This window comes from Ursus maritimus, unplaced genomic scaffold (assembly GCF_017311325.1).
Source record: "Ursus maritimus isolate PB19 unplaced genomic scaffold, ASM1731132v1 scaffold_2, whole genome shotgun sequence".
In the NCBI taxonomy this organism is placed as follows: Eukaryota; Metazoa; Chordata; class Mammalia; order Carnivora; family Ursidae; genus Ursus; species Ursus maritimus.
The window spans coordinates 20,229,494-20,247,959 of NW_024424452.1; the positions used below are offsets into that span (position 1 = coordinate 20,229,494).

Sequence of the window (18,466 nt, forward strand, 5' to 3'; positions counted from 1 at the left end):
CAAATCAAAACCATAATGAGATATCGCCTCATACCTGTAAGAATGGCTATTATAAAAGAAGCAAGAGGTAGCGAATGTTGGTGACGATATGGAGAAATGGGGACCCATGTATACTTTGGTGAGAACGTAGTCATTATGGAAACTAGCATAGAGGTTCCACAGAAAATTAAAAATAGAGCTACCATATGACCCAGCAATCCCACTTGTTGAGTATATATCTGAAGAAAATGAAATCAGTATCTCAAAGATATCTGCACTGCTATATTCATTGCACCATTATTCACAATAGCTAAGATACAGAAACAACCTAAGTGTTGCTTGATGGGTGAATGGATAAAGAAGATGTGGGGGTATAAGTGTGATACATATATATGTGTATATATGTATATATGTATATGTATACACATATATCCCCCACACACACACACATATACACTGGACTATTATTCAGCCACGAGAAAGAAGAAATCCTGCTGTTTGCAACAACATGGATGAAGCTGAAGGATATTATGTTCACTAAAATAAGCCAGACAGAGGAAGACAAATACTGTATGATCTCACTTATGTGTAGAATCTTAAAAAAAAAAAAAAAAAGTCAAATCTATAGAAACAGAGTAAAATGATGGTCACCAGGGGCTAAAGGGTGGGGAGATGCTAGTTAACAGGTACAAGCTTCAGTTATAAAAAGAATAAGCTCTGGGGATTATAATAATACTATATAATATACTTGAAATTTGTGAAGAGAGTCGATCTTACGCATTCTCACAACTGCTGTTACAAAAAAGGGAACTGTGGAAGGTGATGGATGTGTTCATTAACCTGATTAGGGTAATCATTTCACAATATATATGCAAACTGAATTATCATCATATAATGATAATATATCATTGTATATCACTATATATAAATACAGTTTTATTTGTCAGTTATAGCTCAGTAAGCCTGGTAAAGCTCAGTAAAGTAATCCTTCCTGATAATAGGTTTTTAAAAATAATTTCAGTGAATTTTAAAAATCTGGTTAAAAAGATACTTTGGTGGGGTGCCTGGGTGGCTCAGTAGGTTAAGCATCCAACTTTTGATTTGGGCTCAGGTCATGACCTCAGGGTCATGAGATCAAGCCCCACGCTCAGTGGGGAGTCTGCTTGAGATTCTCTCCCTCTCCCTCTGCCCCTACCCCTGTGTGTGCGTGAGTGCACACGTGCTCGCTCTCTCAAATAAATAAACAAATATTTTTGAAAAAAGATACGTTGGATTTCTCTCTAAAATTAATTTTAGCAGAGTGCCTGGGTGGCTCAGCCGGTTAAGCATTTGCCTTCGGCTCAGGTCATGATCCCAGGGTCCTGGGATCAAGCCCCGCATCAGGCTCCCTGCTCAGCGGGGAACCTGCTTCTCCCTCTCTCTCTGCCTGCTGCTCCCCCTGCTGTGCTCTCTCTCTCTCTCTGTCAAATAAATAAAATCTTTAAATAAGTTTTTTAATTAAAAAAATAAAATTTTATCAATGTAATATAGAGTGTCCACAAAGGCAGGAAACATAGGATAAATTTATTTTTAAGCAAGATGTTAACATTTTCATGTAATATGTTCCATATATATCTCCACCTCTAGATAGCTTTTTAGGTAAAGTACCTCTAAATGTAAAGCAAAAGGGCTTAGTTGTTAATTTGAAAAAAGGACAGTAAATGTACAAATTTGCTTTGTATCCTGGACTTTCTGAGGTATGTGTTCTGTTACGCTTTTGCGCAGATTGGCAGTTGGACCCATTGTTTTAAGTCAGAGTTATGCTTCACTTGAAGTTACGCATCACTTGAAACCATATCAAGCATGTCACTGACAAATGTATCTAACATACTATTTTTTAAAATTAGAAACTATGTATACTTGTAGTTTAAAAAGTCAAATAATGGTAAAAGACTTATCACAGTGTGTTCTCTCTCTACTAATCCCACTCTCCCAGTGAGATTCCCCAACCCCAGAGGCAAGTATTTTCAAATTGCTGTTTATTCTGGCATTTACTCCTATCTACATTTATAGATAATATGTAAACTGCTATCCTTCAAGTTATCAAGTTTTAGTTATTACTTATCGGTTTCCTGTCATGATAAATGAGGGTTTCGTGCTCTTGTGTGATTTTCTTCTCTGCTTCTGCTCCCTTATCCTTCCAATACGGTTATATTGCAATTTTTGGATATATTTCTGTTTGATATTTACATTATTATATCCAATCAATTATTTGCAGCTAAGCATAGTAGTGTACTCTTTCTGATGGACTTTTTGTTTTTTTCCTGAAGTTAATACTTTCTTTGTGGCTATTGCAGTACCATGCTCATAAATGTTTGGATCCCCCTCCCTGAAAAAAAAGCCCTGATTTGTATTGTTTGCATTTGTTTGTGTTGCATTTGATTTTTCATTTCCAATTACCAGTGTGAAGTCACTGAACAAGTTGCAGGAAGAAGATGCACATAGTTGGTTCTCCTGTACCACTGAGCTGTTACTAACGTTCTCATACCCACTAATGGTCCACACTGGGATTTCAAAATTAAGTTTTCCTCTTCTTCTGTTATATTTTTAAAATAATTTTGTCTCATCAAAGGACTTACTGGCTCTGGATCTTTTGAACTCTGAATGTTTCAATAGGCCTTGGGGACTTTTCTCTGTATATACTTATGCTTAACAGAATGGAAGGGATTTCGGAGTTCTGTCCGAGGTACACAGGGCCCTGGCCAGAGAAGATGAGGCCAAAGTTACACAATCTAGTGGTGCTGTTTTGCTGGAGGGGGGACAAGGCTATTGGTGAACAGGAGTCACGGTGAAGCTATGGTGGTCTCATGCCAGGTATGTCCCTGCGAGGCTGGCCATCAGGGTTCTTTTTGAGGCCGGTTGCTTGAGCGCCTAGTCAGCTGGGCCCTGCTCCACTTCCCTAACTGGCGTTGACTACTTAGGTTTGGCGCTTCTGCAATGCCTGGCACCGTGCATGCCAAGCAAGGGCTGGGATGGCATATTTTGGCCCGCTGCTTGCAGAACTTGTTCATAGAGTTGAAAGTTGGCCTCCTCTGAAAGCTGGGGCCTTGACCTCACCTCCAGGCTCTGCTCCTGTGGACCTGGGAGATATGTGAGTTAGGTCAGAGTTCTGGCTTTCTGCAGAAACCGGTATGTGAGCCATTGCCATCGGCATCTCTCCATTAACTAGGGCACTGCAGTGACAACTGGTCTTGGAATGCTTCGTGGCAGTGCCAGCTTTAACTTGACCTGCCATCATGCAAGTGTGGGCTGGAGGTGTGCACTACCACACCTCAGGCAGGTCATCTGAAGCGGGTCCCATCCACTTTCTGGCCAAATGGTTTTTCCTTCTCTTGCATTAGATTCGTTCACGGGCAAGATCGTGCAGCCCTCCATTCTGCAATGGATCTTACTAAAAGCCTTCAAAATTCTGGTTCATTGATGGTCTTCCTCTTTCCCCAACTCCCCCAACGTTCAGGGGTGAAACAGACTTTTTCTTTTCTCTTGTTCATTTCCATGGGCGTTGGGCAGGGATGTTCATTGGCTTGGCTTCCATCACTGTTTAAACAGGAAGTCCCAACATGGCACCTCAATTGCAGTCATTCTGGGTTTATGTACAACAACGATGCTGCCCTTTTGGACTGCAGGGGAAGGTCTTCCTAAGAAAGTACCGTGATCTGGCAACCAAGGCTTGAGCAGCTCGAATGCTCCTGTGTCAATTGTGGGGCGGCAGGTCGGCTTTCTGGAAAGGTCTGCAGAGTTAATGTAGTTAGTGGTAGTTGGAAGGCATAGGTGGGGGAAAGCTGTGAAAATACTTTGTTTCTTTTTAAAGGCAAGATGAGATACCTGAAGGAGGGGATGCTCAGCTGTTACTATCTTGAGTGTATTGTTGAATCATGTTCCTGGATTTGTGACAAACCTGTTTCAGTACGGCCGTGAAAGTCAGACAGGATCATTTTAAGAAATGAAGTTTAAGCTTCTCTAAGCAGGCTTTTGTCGAAGGGTGGTCTGTGGGTCTGGGGCCATGGAATTCTGGGCAGGAGGGGCTTCTTCAGAACGCAGTGGGATCTTGCTCCGGACCTGCTGAATTAGCGTAGAGGTGAGACCTGGAAACTGGCATTTTACGTCAGCACACTCCCCCCCACCCCCCTGCCAGGGATTCTGTACAGCCCAAGTCGGGGAGCCACTGGTCTCCATCCTTGGCCCTTGTTGGGGGTTGCTATTCTCTGCAAACTTTGGTTTTTCTTTGGCTTTGCTTAAGCAGCTGTCTGATGTAAACATTGGTGGAATTTCTCTCACGTTATCATTCATTCCTGCCCGTTTTGTTTTAAACTCCGGGATGAGAATTATTGAATTTCCTGAGTTGCTTTGCATTTCTGGATTCCTAACTCTGAACTTTTGATTTTTTTTCCCCCACAGAGCTGAGAAAACAGAAGTCCTCAGTGAAGATCTGTTACAGGTAATAAAATAAAAATCTTTTTCAAGTGCTTTGTTTAAAGAGGAAAACCAAACCAAACTTCATAGGTGAGAACTGAAGTGGATGTAGGTATGTACGTATGTATGTATTCTTTGAAACAGAATAAAATTGATCAGCGTGGTTTTGAGCAGGAAAGAAAAGCAGTTGGGTTGCATGGTGATAAAAAGGGGATCTGAAACCTTGGTGTCACGTTAGGAAGTTCAATGGGGCTAGTCCTGCTTTCAAGCGCCAGGTGTTGGGGTGGGGTGGGTGGGGGAGGGGTCTGGCTGGCCCGGCCTGTCCACCGGGCACTGTGGCCTAGTCACGGGTCCTGGGCAGGCTGAGGGACTGTCGTTCGCTGCTGGGATGGCATCCTTGATGGGACAGGCCCTGCCAGCTGCAGCAGAGGGCCCCACTGGCTCCAATCTACAGTTTCGACTTCTCCTTCCCTCTCACGCTATTTTTCTCCAGTTCTGGGCTGAGCTGGGTCCCGAGGGACTTAGAGTCTCGGTGACAGTGACCAGATCTGGCAGTTCCACTCTGAGGCCCTGAGGTGGCCTGTCATCCACCTGGACTCCTTTTCCTCTCTGTAGGGGGGGTGTTTCCTGTGGGGACCTCTGCCAGGGCCACTGCGCTTCATCTCTCAACAGGCTTCCCGAACTTTGGGGCTGGGAGTTTTTCCCAGAAGGCTTGGGACCCTTTATACACATCCCTTCACTCAGCCTCAGCCCCTCCATCCGCACCCACCCCAGAGCTCACCAGGAAGGACAGAGCCCCTCCTGCACTAGGTTTCTCTGAAGCCTCCTTGCTCGTGTCATTTCCATAACCCCCAGCAGGTGTGTGCACCTGACCCCAGAAGACCAAAGATCTGCTCCCAGGTGACTCTCCATCTCTCCCTAGGGAGAGAAGGAGCTGGCATAGTTGAGAAGAATGTTGCCTGTACCACCCCGTGTCAGAACATCCTTCTCAATTATGACAGGCAGCCGCAGGTACAAGATTTTAAGAGCCCCCCCCCCTTTTTAAAAAGGACCAGAGTTTTTATTAAGGTTTAGAAAGGGTTTTTTTTCCCCAGATTTATTAGACAATCATATTCTTAATAATATTTCCTCATTGGCTTTTCCCGTGTATTTCAACTTCATTTTCAGACTTCCAGCAATGGTATTCAGTCTTAGTTAACCTTTAACTAGACTGGGTTTTCATGTCCGTGTTCTGTCTCCCACATCCCACATCAGTAATGTACACGATCTCATTGAATCCTTGAAGTCCCAAGATGCGGCCAGAGGGCCTTGCTGGCAGTTTGAGCACGGCAGAGTTCTTGCGGAAGGCACAGGCAGCAGCTGTCTGCGTTTGTCCCTTTGCCCAAACATCCACTGGGGCCCCAAGAGTTCGCCAGTTTCTAGGAACGCCTCATTCCATGACACGGATACTTACTCCACATCTGCTGTCATTGCTACGGATGTTTCCCCCCTTCTCTGACTATAAAGAAGGAGTGGAGTCTGGAGCCTCCCTACCCTGCTCTGCCCTTGACTCGCTCTTTGGCTTCAGGGATTTACTGAACCCCCCCGTGCCTCAGTTTCCCCTTCTCTAAAATGAGGGATAATGGCTGTATCCACCCCATAGGGTTAGTAGCAGGAATTAATGGGTTAAACAGGAGAGCAGGAGGGATGGAGAGATTTGTTTGTTTGTTTGTTTGTTTCCAGTGTGAAACTTCCCTTAACTCACTCTGTGTCCTCCTGCCTCTTAGATCATTCAAGAGGCTCTATTTTGCCTCTTGTTTTTTGCTCGGAGTTCATTTTGCTCGTGTGGAGATTCCCTGGGAGGCGGTGAATCCCGGGAGGGCGAGACCCACAACTTATTTACTGTTCTTTTTCTAATACCTTGCACAGGGACGTGATACATACTTGTTCTTTCAACAAATATGACACCAGCACCTTCCATTCGCAAACCAGACAGTGTTCCGGGCACTGGGGAGAAATCAGTGAGCAAAACAGACCAAGGCCCCCATCCCTGTGGACTTGACAATTTTCTAGTGGAAATCAGAATCAAAGTGAAATGGAGTTTGGGGGGTGGGGGTTGTTTTTGTTTGGTTTTGGTTTTGGTTTTGCCTGTTTTTGTGGCAAATAAAGAGTGTATATTAGTTTTTCCATGTTTTAAAATCTGGTCATTGTAGGATTAGGGGGATTTGATGCAGCATCTGGTCCGTATATGCTGCCAGATCAGGGTCCTGGTGGTCGGGCCTCGTGCTGGGGCAGTGAGGACCTTTGAGAAAGAAGCACAGAACCGTATCATCGGGTAAAACATTGTGGGGTAAAAATGCATTCTGCTCTGAATTTGTTGATTTTTCTTTAAAATAGAAAGCATCCCTAAGGGCCTGTGCTTGGTCTTAATGAGTCATCAGAATACACATTTTTGGCATTCCTTCCCGTGAAAAGCAGCTCTCTTTGCCATAAACAGCCATATCCCAGCAATAATATTTGGGGAAGCTAAATCGTGATGCGTGGGTCCCCTGAGTCAGTGTTTCTTACTGTTGGCCATCCCTTCTGCTTTAGGGGTTTACTCAAAACAAAACAAAACAAAGCCAACAACCCATCCTAAACCCAATAAGGAATCATTTTGAAGACGCTGACCTTGAGTAGATATCGTGGAACATTGATTTTGATCCCTCGGCCCGATGTCCTGTGTGCGGGAGGTCGCTTCGGAACATCCCTGTGGTGTTTGCCACTGGGCAGTGGGGCTGGGCCTCAGGTGTTCATTGGCACTCCTGCAGCCTGGGGCTGGGGCTTTGCTGGGACTGTGGTGCCAGCTCGGCGGTTTTAGTCCGGACTCCACACCCCCCCTGCACGCAGACTTAGCCCTTGAGGGAACGAAGCCCCTTGGTGTAAGGGAGGGGGCTCTTTTGCCCACTGGGGGGACGTTTGACAACGTGCGGCAGCGTGTTCAGTTGTCACACCTCAGGGAATGGGGTGCTGCTGGCATCTGGTAGGTAGAGGCCAGAGATGAGGCTAAACACCATAGTGCAGAGGACAGCCCCCCACACCCAGAATTATCTGGCCCCAAATGTCAATAATGAGAACCCCCGGTGTAAGTGAATGGGGACCATTTCCACGTACACCCAAGAGCTACACACTTAGACCATGGGATGCTTTTTCTGCCTACGTGCCAGTACCACATAGGAAGAGGCTGGGCCTGTTCTTCAGCCCTTGCAAATGGCTCGTTTGTCTCTATTTTGTCAGATCGAGCGGCGCCTGGACACGGTTCGGTCAATGTGCCACCATTCGCACAAGCGTCTGATGGCATGTTTCCAGGGCCAGCATGGCACCGACGCTGAGAGGAGATACGTGAGTAGCGGGTGTGACTCGGGGGCCGTCGTTCTGGTGTCTCTGTGAGGCTCTGCGCCCTGCGGTCCCTTGGTTTTTCTCAAGCAGGAGCAGCGGCGTGGCCTGCAGATTTGTACCTTCTGTTGCCGTTTACTCTCGCGCCACCTGCCTGACCAGAACATTCTTTTGTGCTTAAGACATTGCGGAGCTGAAAGCCCTGCTCACACTGAATTTTCTCGAGGTGCTTTTAAAGACTCAGTGAGCCATTTGTCATTGATAAGATAATGGAGATGTCTGTTGGGAATGCTTTGGTGGCACAAAAGCTGAAAGGCTGTCTTAAAGGGACTTAGAAAATGGACATAATTTATTGGCTTACTAACTAAAACGTCCAGAAGCTGGGGTGAACTTGAAGTGAGGCTTGAGCTAGCATTTCCGTGTTGTAACCGAAACCCCACTTTCTTTCCTTCTGTCCCTTCTGCCTCCTTCAGTGTCTGCTTTATCCCTAAATGGGCGCCTCTCATGGTTGCGTGTTGGCTACCAGGAGCTTCCATGGGCTACTTGCTTCCTTGTGCGTGTCCGGCAGGAATAGAAAGTGTGCCTTCCAGTCGTTTTCTTAATGGAGTGGGAAATCTTTTTCCACGTCCTTGGCAGGTAGAAACTGCCTCCATTGCATTGGTCCACATTGAGCCATATTCCCCTTCCTAACATTCCCATTCCACCCTGGTCACCGTGGGCAGGGGCGAGGTTGGAGAGGAGATGGGATGTGCTGGTTGGCTTAAGCTACTCAGGGCCCAGCCTTAGAGCGTGGGCTGTGGAGCTGTCTCCCACTCCTGGGCTTAACTGAGACCAGGGTGGATCCCTAAGAGAAATCAGGGTGCTGTTGTAGAGGAGGAGGGCTAAGCTCCAGGAGAACCATCGCATGTGTGTGTTTGTTCACAGCCTCCAGTTCCTTGTGTGCAGGGCTCATGGGGCAGTCCCATCCTTGGGTTTACAAGATCCTAGCTCAGGAGCACATGCTAACCCTTGGAAGCCCATATACCATTAAGGGGATAGTTTCAGGGGCATCCCGGGAGGCTATGATTTGCCATAGTGTTTTGTCTGTCACCAGATGTCTCCAAAGGAAGAACCAGCATGCGAATGATCTGTGCCACCCTTCTTTTATATTTCCCTACAGACATTTGTGGGACGTCTAGACAACAGGGTTATTCCTCTCTTGTGCAATACTTGGCTTCAGTAGGTATAGACCAAAGAGTGGAACTTCGCACGCACCCACGATTGCAGGAACGCCTGCTACACGTCCGGTCCTGCAGAACCGGACCCGGTCCCCGGTCCTGTCCCCACGGCCCCTCTCCTTCCCTTCTCATGGCTTTTTTCCTACCTACCCTTTTGACATGGCGCCCTAAGGCTCTGTCCTCCTCCTTATTCCCCCAGCCACATTCCTTGGGCCACCTCCTCTTTTCTCATGGCTTCTAGCTGATGTGTTTATGCCAGGGACTTCTAAACCAGTTCAACCAAGCGAAAACACTTCCTTCCCTAGATGTCTATTTCCTCGTGCGTAACCAGTTCTTCCTTCTGTGTTGACTCTTGAGTTCCACCCACCCTATTGTGCAAGCCAGAAACTGTAGGGTTACCTTACCTTCTCTTCCCTTTCATCCTCACCCTCCCGTAGCTGCTTGAGTAGCAAGTCCCGTGATTGTCTGTGAATATCTTTTGAATTCCTTACCTCCGCCCCATCTCTGCCACCTTTGCCTTAAAGCAAAACCGGATGACCTCTCACCTGGACGGTGCGGTCATCTCCGGAGCTTCAATTCCTGCCTCTGCCTCCCTTCTCTTCCAGCCTGTCTCCTGCTGGATCACCAGCATGTTCTGAAATACACATCTACGCATACTGTCATCCTCCTACCTGAAAAAATATCTTAGCTTCGTGGTTCTCCACGGGGACCAGAACTACACCCCTGGGGAGATTTGGAATTATGTAGAGACATTTTGGGTTGCCGTAGGAACTGGGGGACACTACTGGCATTTGGAGGGAGGGGACCGAGATGCCAAACAGTCTGTGGTGACTAGAGGGATAGTTTTACACCGGAAGTGGCCCCTAACGCCAGTGGTGCCTCTTTCGAGGGGCACTGGCCGCTTCCCATTGCCGGGATTAAAGTCCAAGCTCTTCAGCGTGACAAGCCCTTCGTAATCTGACCCCCTTTCCCCTGACAGCCCTGGTGTCTCCCACTTCCTCCTATTCGTACTGTATGCCTTTGTCCTTCACGTTGTTATGTCTGGTCATTCCCTCTGACTGCTTGAAGACACAACCTAGATGTCCCGTATACTCCTTAAAAACAAACAAATTAAACAAGTATTTATCAAATGCCTCCTATGTACAAGTGCTAGAGATACAAAATGAAGAAGAGGTAGTCTCCACCTTAAAGGTGCTCACAGTCTGGTGGGGAGAGACACACAAAGGGATTGTTATAAAATGACATGCGTAACAAAGTGTGCGCAGGGTATCATGGGAGGAACAAGAATGGGCATCACGGGAGGAGAGAGGTAGTCAGGAGGGGCTTCCCAGAGGAGGTGGTGGTCCAGCCATAAAGGAGGGCAATGAGTGACATGTTGTAGGCAGCAGGGGCAAAGGTGCCTGGCCCTCATTTCTAAAACCTAATGCCTTAGGTTTCCTTTTCCAACCTTGAATAGAAGAGCCAAAGACAGGGCTCTGGGGCTGTTTACACTGCATATGGGAGGAGCAGTCACCATAGAAACGATGGAAGATAGGCGACCACAGAGGTCATGCAATGCGGAGAAAATGGCAGCAGTCTCTAGGGCTCTAGAATACACAGAAGGAGCCTCCCAAAGGCCCCACGAGAGGCTCCCATGCGTGTGAAGAGGCAAGAATCCAAGGGGGTTGGCATGCATTTAATAAATTATGACTTCAGAATTTTTTAAATGAATCCCTGGTGATAAAAAAAAAAGCCGCCCGTGCCCAGGAAGTGCTTAGCCATGTTCGGGGTGGAGCATGGCTGCGGTAGATAGCGCCTGCATCACGGAGCGCAGGGTTCAGTAAGCGGAATGTCCTTATTTGTGTACATCAGGAAACAGGATTGTTGTGGCTTTGGGGTCAGAGCCTGGAAACCACAAGGCTGTTTATAGCTGGGAGCTTAAACGATACTTGCAAAGTAGACTCCTCTTTTATGATTTCTTTTTGTCCAGAGCTCCAGAGTTGCACAAAGTATAATTCTGATTATTGCATTTATCATAGATTTCGGTTCTCTCAGAATGGCAACATTACTGGGGTGCCTGGACGCCACAGCTGGCTGAGCGTCCAGGTCTTGGTTTTGGCTCAGGTCATGGTCTCGGGGTCGTGAGATCGGGCCCCATGTTAGGCTCCGCACTCAGCACAGAGTCTGCTTAAGATTCTCTCTCCCTCTGCCCTCTGCCCCTCCCCACCCCTGCTCACGCACTCACTCTCTCTCTCAATAAAATAAATAAATCTTAAAAAAAAAAAAAAAGGCTGGCAGCATTACTAAAATATATGAATTACCCTCACTGTGGTCAAGGCACGCTGCCCATTTTCTCCTCTCTTCCTGGTCTGGAAGTGTAGGCGCTGGGAATGTCTCCTCATGGGGCAGGTGGAGCCCTGTTATTTACCTATTTGAGAACAACTTGAGAAGACGAGAGCTGGGTAAATACAGTTGCTGTTATTTATCTTTACATTTCAATATACTGCTTTGAATAGGCTACATATTTACACAGTCAAAATCCAGTATACGCAAGAGAACATAAAGCGAGGTCTCTCCCGGTCCTGTGCCCCAGGCACCCTGCTGCCCTCTCCAGCACGACCAGCGTTGTAGTTTCTTATATAGCCTTCCAGGCGTACTCTCTCAATGCAAGCAAATGCAGTGCAAGTGTATCGCACGGAGCCCTCTGAAAGGCAGGTGACATGGGAGAGGTGAAAGCTCAACAATGCGACAGCGAGCTGAACCCTGCGTCTTCGCCGTGACGGCCCTATCTACTGGGGAGACAAAGTCACGTGGCGCACTGCAGCGTTGAACGCATTTTTTTGTTAGCAGATTGTGTGTTATCACCAACGCCTGGTACTTTCCAGGTCCCTTCTACCCAGTGGTGGCAAGGCGCTGACCTGGGCTCAATCCTTGGGCACGGAGATCTGGCTCTGCTGCCCCTCACCAGGGTGCCTGGCCACCCACCTGACCTCCCCGGGCTTCAGGTTCCTTGACTGGGCAGTTTGTTCTATTTCGAGCTGAACAACACATCTCTGGTAGGAAAATGCATGGCTTTGTGCTTAAATATCTTAAAAGAGCTTTTCCAGATATTTAGCCAGATATTTTTTAGGTACGTAACTGAAGCTATATCATTATGATTACAGCCAAATTAAGAGCCAATTTAAGAATGAGTATTCTAGGGGCGCCTGGGTGACAAAGTCAGTTAAGTGACAGAGTCTTGGTTTTGGCCCAGTTCGTGATCTGAGGGTCGTGAGATCGAGCCCTGCATCGGGCTCAGCATGGAGTCTGCTTAAAACTCTCTCTCCCTCGCCCTCTGCCCCTTCCTGCCCCCACTCTCTCTCTCTCTCTAAAAATAAATAAAAAATCTTAAAAAAAGAAAGTGAGTAGTCTAGCAAAAGTTTTTGAAATTGAGCACTTTACTGCTCTTATCTGTTATGATCATCAGAGAGCAAGGTCTGTGTCTTCTGTTCCCAGTGTGTGGGACACAGCATGCACTTGATTAATTAAAAATAACAGCCAACAGCAACCGCAACAGTAATACTAGCAGTCAGCACTTACCGAGCTCTGACCACGCGCTGGGCACTTGACGTTGAATAATATCTCCATGGACAGACAGCCCCAGGACACCCACGCTGTCAGCATGCCTCCCTATCATCCAGGCATGAGGACACGGACACAGAGGTCCCAGAGCCTCTACCATCGAGACCAGATCCTGAACCCAGACAGGCTGTCTCCTACCTGTGCGATTTGCCTGGAGGAGAAATCACTGAAGGGTGACCTGAAGCAGGTCATCACGAGTGGGTGTCGATAATAGTGAAACCAACACATTGTCTTCTGCCTTCCAGAAAAAGCTCCCTCTGACCGCTCTCGCGCAGAACATGCAAGAAGCGTCTACTCAGCTGGAAGAGTCTCTGCTGGGGTAGGAGTCGGCTGCTCTCAGGGAGGGAGCCCAGTGCCCTGCGGGTCAGAGGGAGTGGGTGGGTGTCTGGGGTGGGTGGCGGCCGAATGTGTGACAGAGGGACTATGAGCCTGATGGCACGGCTCATGCACCAGGAGAATGGTGCAGTCTCGGGGTGGGGTGGGGGGCGGGGGAGTGGGAGTGGGGTCCGGGCCACTGGGATGGTAGAGCAACATCCATTTAGTAAGAGCAAGGCTGGAGATGGGTTGCAAGGACCACGAGCAAAAGTCATTGATAGAGTCAATATTTATTCCCCTGAGCTTGGGTGTAAAGGACAGATCCCTTCCCTGTTCTAGCTGTTGACTCAGATTTACAAACTCTGACCTGTCCCTTCCAGTCCTTAAGAGTCACTTCCTAGGGGTTCCCCGGGTGGCTCAGTCGATTGGGTGTCTGCCTTCGACTCAGATCATGATCCCAGGGTCCTGGGATCCAGCCCCGCGTCAGGCTCCCTGCTCAGTGGAGAGTCTGCTTCTCCCTCTCCTTTTGCCCTTCCCCCCTGCTTGTGCTCCCTCTTTCCCTCTCTCATGCTCTCTCTCTCCAATAAATAAAATCTTTAAGAAAAAACAAATTCTTTGACTACATAAATTTAGTATTTTGTACAACAGATGAAACATTAACCTAGCAAGATAGTTATCAATTTAATAGAGCCATAAGACCCATTTGATAATACACGCGAACAATCTTTTTCATTTTCAAGCATAAATCTGTGGGCTCCCATTTTAGGTGACGCCCGAAACTTATAACGTTTTTGAGGTTCTACTGTGTGGCCCCCTAATGTGTTCCCATCATGTAGAGAGCAGAACTGGCCCAATATGGCAATGAGGTATCTGATTTATTGAGCGTATGCTTGTCGTGGGGGCGTCTTGTGTTTTTGAAGGAAGATGCTGGAGACGTGTGGCGATGCCGAGAATCAGCTGGCTCTAGAACTTACTCAGCATGAAGTCTTTGTTGAGAGAGAGATTGTGGAACCTCTCTGCAGCATAGCAGAGGTGGGTGCTTTCGCCGCGCGGCATAGACGAGCCAAGACCAGTGTGGGCTGCGTGGTGAATGGTGTGCTCGTGTCTACAGTTTTAACAGTAACCAGTGGCTTTGATGTACGCATCTTTTTGGAAATAAGGGGAAGAAATTGAGGGTACAAAATCCTATGCCTAAGAGAAAAAATAATGTAAATAAATATTGCCCTTTCACATGTGAAGTTTAAAACCCCAAAGCTTATCCCATTCGATATGTGGTATGTTCTTTCCAGGTGGAGATTCCCAACATCCAAAAACAGAGGAAACAGCTCGCCAAATTGGTGTTAGACTGGGATTCGGTCAGAGCCAGGTAAGGTGTAGTGGTAAAAATAACCAATAATGCAGGATTATTGTCACTCCCCCAGCAACCGTCCTCGTCCCCAACACAGATAAGAGAAAGGCCACTCGGTGGACAAGATGCAGGTTTCCAGGTTCACGCACTCGAGCCACAGACCAAGTCACACCCACTTACACCTGCTTTTTAAGGCTCATTCTCCCAAGCATGGCAATGGGGATGATGTTAGGACATCGTGTTCTTAGTGAACCAGCAGTAAAAGGAGACAGGGAAAAAAAAAGGTAAAGAAACCTAAGTAAGTGTTTTAAGGGGAGAGGGGGTCGGTGGCAGACAGTTCTAAGAGTGTTTGTTGCTAGCATAGTGGAGAAAGGAATAAATAGATCTGTGATCTGAGCAGTTCTGAGGGTCCTGCCGTGTCCAGACACCATGTGGTTATGATACTTTCACAATCGAATGCTGCACTCAAGAGGGAGGAGCTCCTGTAAAACTAAGTAACCATCCCGGAGGGCTGCTGACTTGTGGGTTGATGCCTGTCGACGGTCTGCAGAGCCTCATGGCAGGACTCCAGCCTAGCTCTGTCCCCGAGGGCATTTGTATCCATGACTTACTGGGCTTTCTCCTCGGGTGAGAGTGGGGACTTACAGAGGCAGCCACCCCTGGCCCCGTCCTTTCTCAGACTTTATCACAAGCGTTGCTAAACTTTCTGTAAAGGGCCAGATAGTAAACATTTTCAGCTTTGCAGCCCAGGTGGTCCCTCTCGCAGCTATGCAACTCTGCTGTTGTAGCATAGATCAGCCCTGGACCTTACGTAAACGAAAGCGTGGCTGTCTTCCAATAAAACTTTACTTAAAAAAAAAAGGTGGCTTTGTTAGCGCTCTGGCCTTTTTTCATTATTGAAGAATAATTGGCACACAGTGTTGTACTAATTTCAGGTGCACAACACTGATTCGACAGTTCTGTACATTGCTCAGTGCTCATCGCAGTAAGTGCCGTCACCATCTGTCCCCGAACAGTGTGATTACAGTATTATTGGCTGTCTTGCCTATGCTGTGCTCTTCCCTCTGTGAGTTACTTATGAGAACTTCATTCTCATCGCAGGCTCGGGAAGTGGATATGATTATTTCTCTTTGGCAAATATATGGAGAGACAGCCATCATTTCCCGAGCTTCTACCTGTCACGTGGTTTTTATTGCAGTTTAGAACATCGGTAGCGAGTCTACAATGCAGCTTTTCCTCGTTTCTAAGATACCACTGAGTATCACAGCACCACTGATTAAACATCGACTTTTGGGGGGACGGTGGGGGGAAGAAACACCACTCCATTCAATGTACAAATCCCTTGTTAAGACACATCCTGATCTAAGAAATGTTGAGATCATAAAAGGTACATCGAGGAATTAGCACATGGTGAAAATAATGGCCACCACTTACCGGACACTTGCCACACGCCAGGCATTGAGCTCCGTCGCTGGTATGTCCGTTCATTTGCTCCCTCCACCAGTTCCTGTTCGTTTGCTCATTCATGTTTTCGACCGATCTCAGTTGGGTGCTCACTGTGTCACACTCCATGCTAGGTTCTAAGTGCAGAGGCCCCTCAGTGAGGCTTGGAGAGGGGGCAGGGCTCAGGGGGTTAGGTAACACCCCTTCCTCTGGAGAAGAGACTTCTTTTACAGATCAAGGAGGAACCTGCACAGAGTACCCATGCGACTCGCTTCAGGCCTCAGAGATGATGAATGTCCGAGCTAGGGTCCTGTCTTAAAGTCCACTGTCTTGTCTCCTTGTCATGTGTGCACCTGTGATGAGAATCCTCTGGGCCGAGACCAGGAGTGGAGTCCACCCTGGGGTCGATTTTTTTTTTGCTCCAGCTAAGGAAGCATGTTCTAATGGTTAATTAAACGAGGCCGCCCTTGCTCCCTCGCTGGAGTTGATTGAGTGACATTATAGATGCTCATGTGCCAGAAATTTTACATGGACGGTACATGTGTCCTGGAGGGGATTTCAGTACGGATTCTTGATCTGCATCCACGGTCTTGTTCACTTCACCAATCAAAGCAGGTATTGGAGAAGCAAACCGTGGAATATTTCTTCTTTACTTACTCCTGTGGCTCTTCCCTGGAAGAAAATGATCATAGCTAATGACGAATTGCTGCTTATTTTCTAAGTAGGAGTCCATTGTATGGCAGATATTATCTGCACACACATTCACATGCATATATACATTTGTTCTCTCCCCGATTCCTTATGATGGTTCTGCAAGGCAGACGGTGTTTCTTATCTTTGTTTGACAGATGAGATTATGGAGGCACAGAGACGTTAAGTCGCTGCCCAAGGTCACACAGCGAGTGATGGGAGACAGGCTTCAAACCTGAGCATGTTGGACTCCGAAGTCCATGCTCTGCCCCCTACACGGCATTGCCAAGCTTAGCTTTGGCAAACTCGCCAAAGCCGCCCTGCTTTGGAGGAGTGCCTCACATCAGGAACTGGAGAGAAGGCAGAGCATACCATTTGCGGGCGGGGGAGGGGGGGCAGTGCGGCAGCTGGGAAGATTGATGAGTTGCTAGCATGGGTTTTCATCTCTATAATATCCATGCTTACATTTAAATTGCTGGAACTTTCTAGAATAGCAGACATAATCCATACTCAAACAGAAGGTCAAAGCGTACTTGAAAACCACGTCGAAATTGTTCTAGATCACTATCCCCCCTGCACTCACCGACTCTTGCTATGGTATCATTCTTCCTTTTTTCAGTCCTTCTGACCAACCGTAAGGGGAATGTAAATATTCTGCATTATGCTTCAAATTTGCTGTAAATTTGGTCTTTAGAATATTAATTCTAGCAACTGTTTTTAATTCTACAAGCGCTTTCCTAGCTATGGTTTGTTAGCTGCTTGACCAAAGTTCTGGGTTTTACTCGCTGGAAGTTATCACAGATGAGGATGGTAGCAGGAAGAGTCATAGGAGCCCAAGAGCGGGATGACTCCCAGTGGCACGGGAGCATTCCAGGTCAAAGCAGGAAAGCGCAGGGGTGTTGCATGGCAAGGATGTCACGATTGGACACTACCGGAAAGGGGTTTCACGGCATATTTCCAGCAGTGGGGCGTGTATGAGACAGATGTGGTAGATTATACTCAGAGCAGACAGCTATGTGGAGTCCTGTCATGGTGCGGAGCACCTGGCTCTTTTTGCTTGCTTCCATTCCTGGAGGATAAACCCAAGAGAGGCTGGCATCCTAGGTATGCTGCCTATCCCAGGTCAAATCTGTTTTGGAGAAAGAGCCTGTCTCCCTGAGGGCCTTGACTCTGCAAGGTCGAGAATGTGCAGCTAGTTCTCAGACGCTGGTTGGCCCCATGTTTTGCAGGTGGAACCAGGCTCACAAATCTTCAGGAACCAACTTCCAGGGGCTTCCGTCAAAAATAGATACCCTAAAGGAAGAGATGGATGAAGCTGGAAATAAAGTAGAACTGTGCAAGGTATAAGACTTCCCTGATAAATACATAGTTGCATCAGTCTGGTTCTTGCAAATGACAGGTGAAAGGTCAAATATTGCAGATTATTTAGTGTTTCACATAAGTCCTATCAGAATACTCCGAATGATAGGAAACGTGGTTTTTAATTTCTTCTTTCTTTCTTTTCTAAGATCCTGCATTACTTTATAATCAGAATAAAACATTCTTTTAAAAAAAATTCAAGTAGGGGGCGCCTGGGTGGCTCAGTTGGTTAAACATCAGCCTCCAGCTCAGGTCATGATCCCAGGGTCCTGGGATCAAGCCCTGCATTGGCCTCCCCGCTCAGCAGAGAGTCTGCTTCTCCCTCTGCACTTCCCCCCCTACACTCGTACCCTCTCTCTCTCTCAAATAAATAAATAAAATCTATTTTAAAAATTTTAAAAAATAAAATAAATTCAAGTAGGATATTTTTTAAAATGACAAAACTGTCCAAGCTTATTTAAAATAAAGAATAGGTTAAAAAAAAAAGTGGGAGGAAACCACAGCAAAACATATAAAGTTACAGCAATTGAAACAGTGCACAATAGGGGTGCCTGGCTGGCTCAGTCAATGGAGCGTGAGACTCCCAATCTTAGGGTTGTGAATTTGAGCCCCATATTGAGTGTAGAGATTATTTAAAAATAAATTTAAAAAAATTTTTTTTTAAGATTTTATTTATTTAGAGAGAGAGAGCACAACCAGGGAAGGGGCA

General features: G+C 46.9%; 1 protein-coding gene across 7 annotated transcripts in view; it reads left to right on the forward strand.

Moving 5' to 3' along the window:
• Nucleotides 1-18,466, forward strand: part of ARHGAP17 (Rho GTPase activating protein 17) — an 89,173-nt gene that overhangs the window by 28,938 nt on the left and 41,769 nt on the right. For all 7 annotated transcript variants that reach the window (XM_040635199.1, XM_040635202.1, XM_040635203.1 and 4 more), the window contains exons 2-7: nucleotides 4,417-4,456; nucleotides 7,687-7,791; nucleotides 12,848-12,921; nucleotides 13,838-13,949; nucleotides 14,207-14,283; nucleotides 17,628-17,739. In XM_040635199.1, coding sequence (XP_040491133.1) covers nucleotides 4,417-4,456; nucleotides 7,687-7,791; nucleotides 12,848-12,921; nucleotides 13,838-13,949; nucleotides 14,207-14,283; nucleotides 17,628-17,739 — 520 coding nt within the window. The remainder of the gene's footprint in view (nucleotides 1-4,416; nucleotides 4,457-7,686; nucleotides 7,792-12,847; nucleotides 12,922-13,837; nucleotides 13,950-14,206; nucleotides 14,284-17,627; nucleotides 17,740-18,466) is intronic.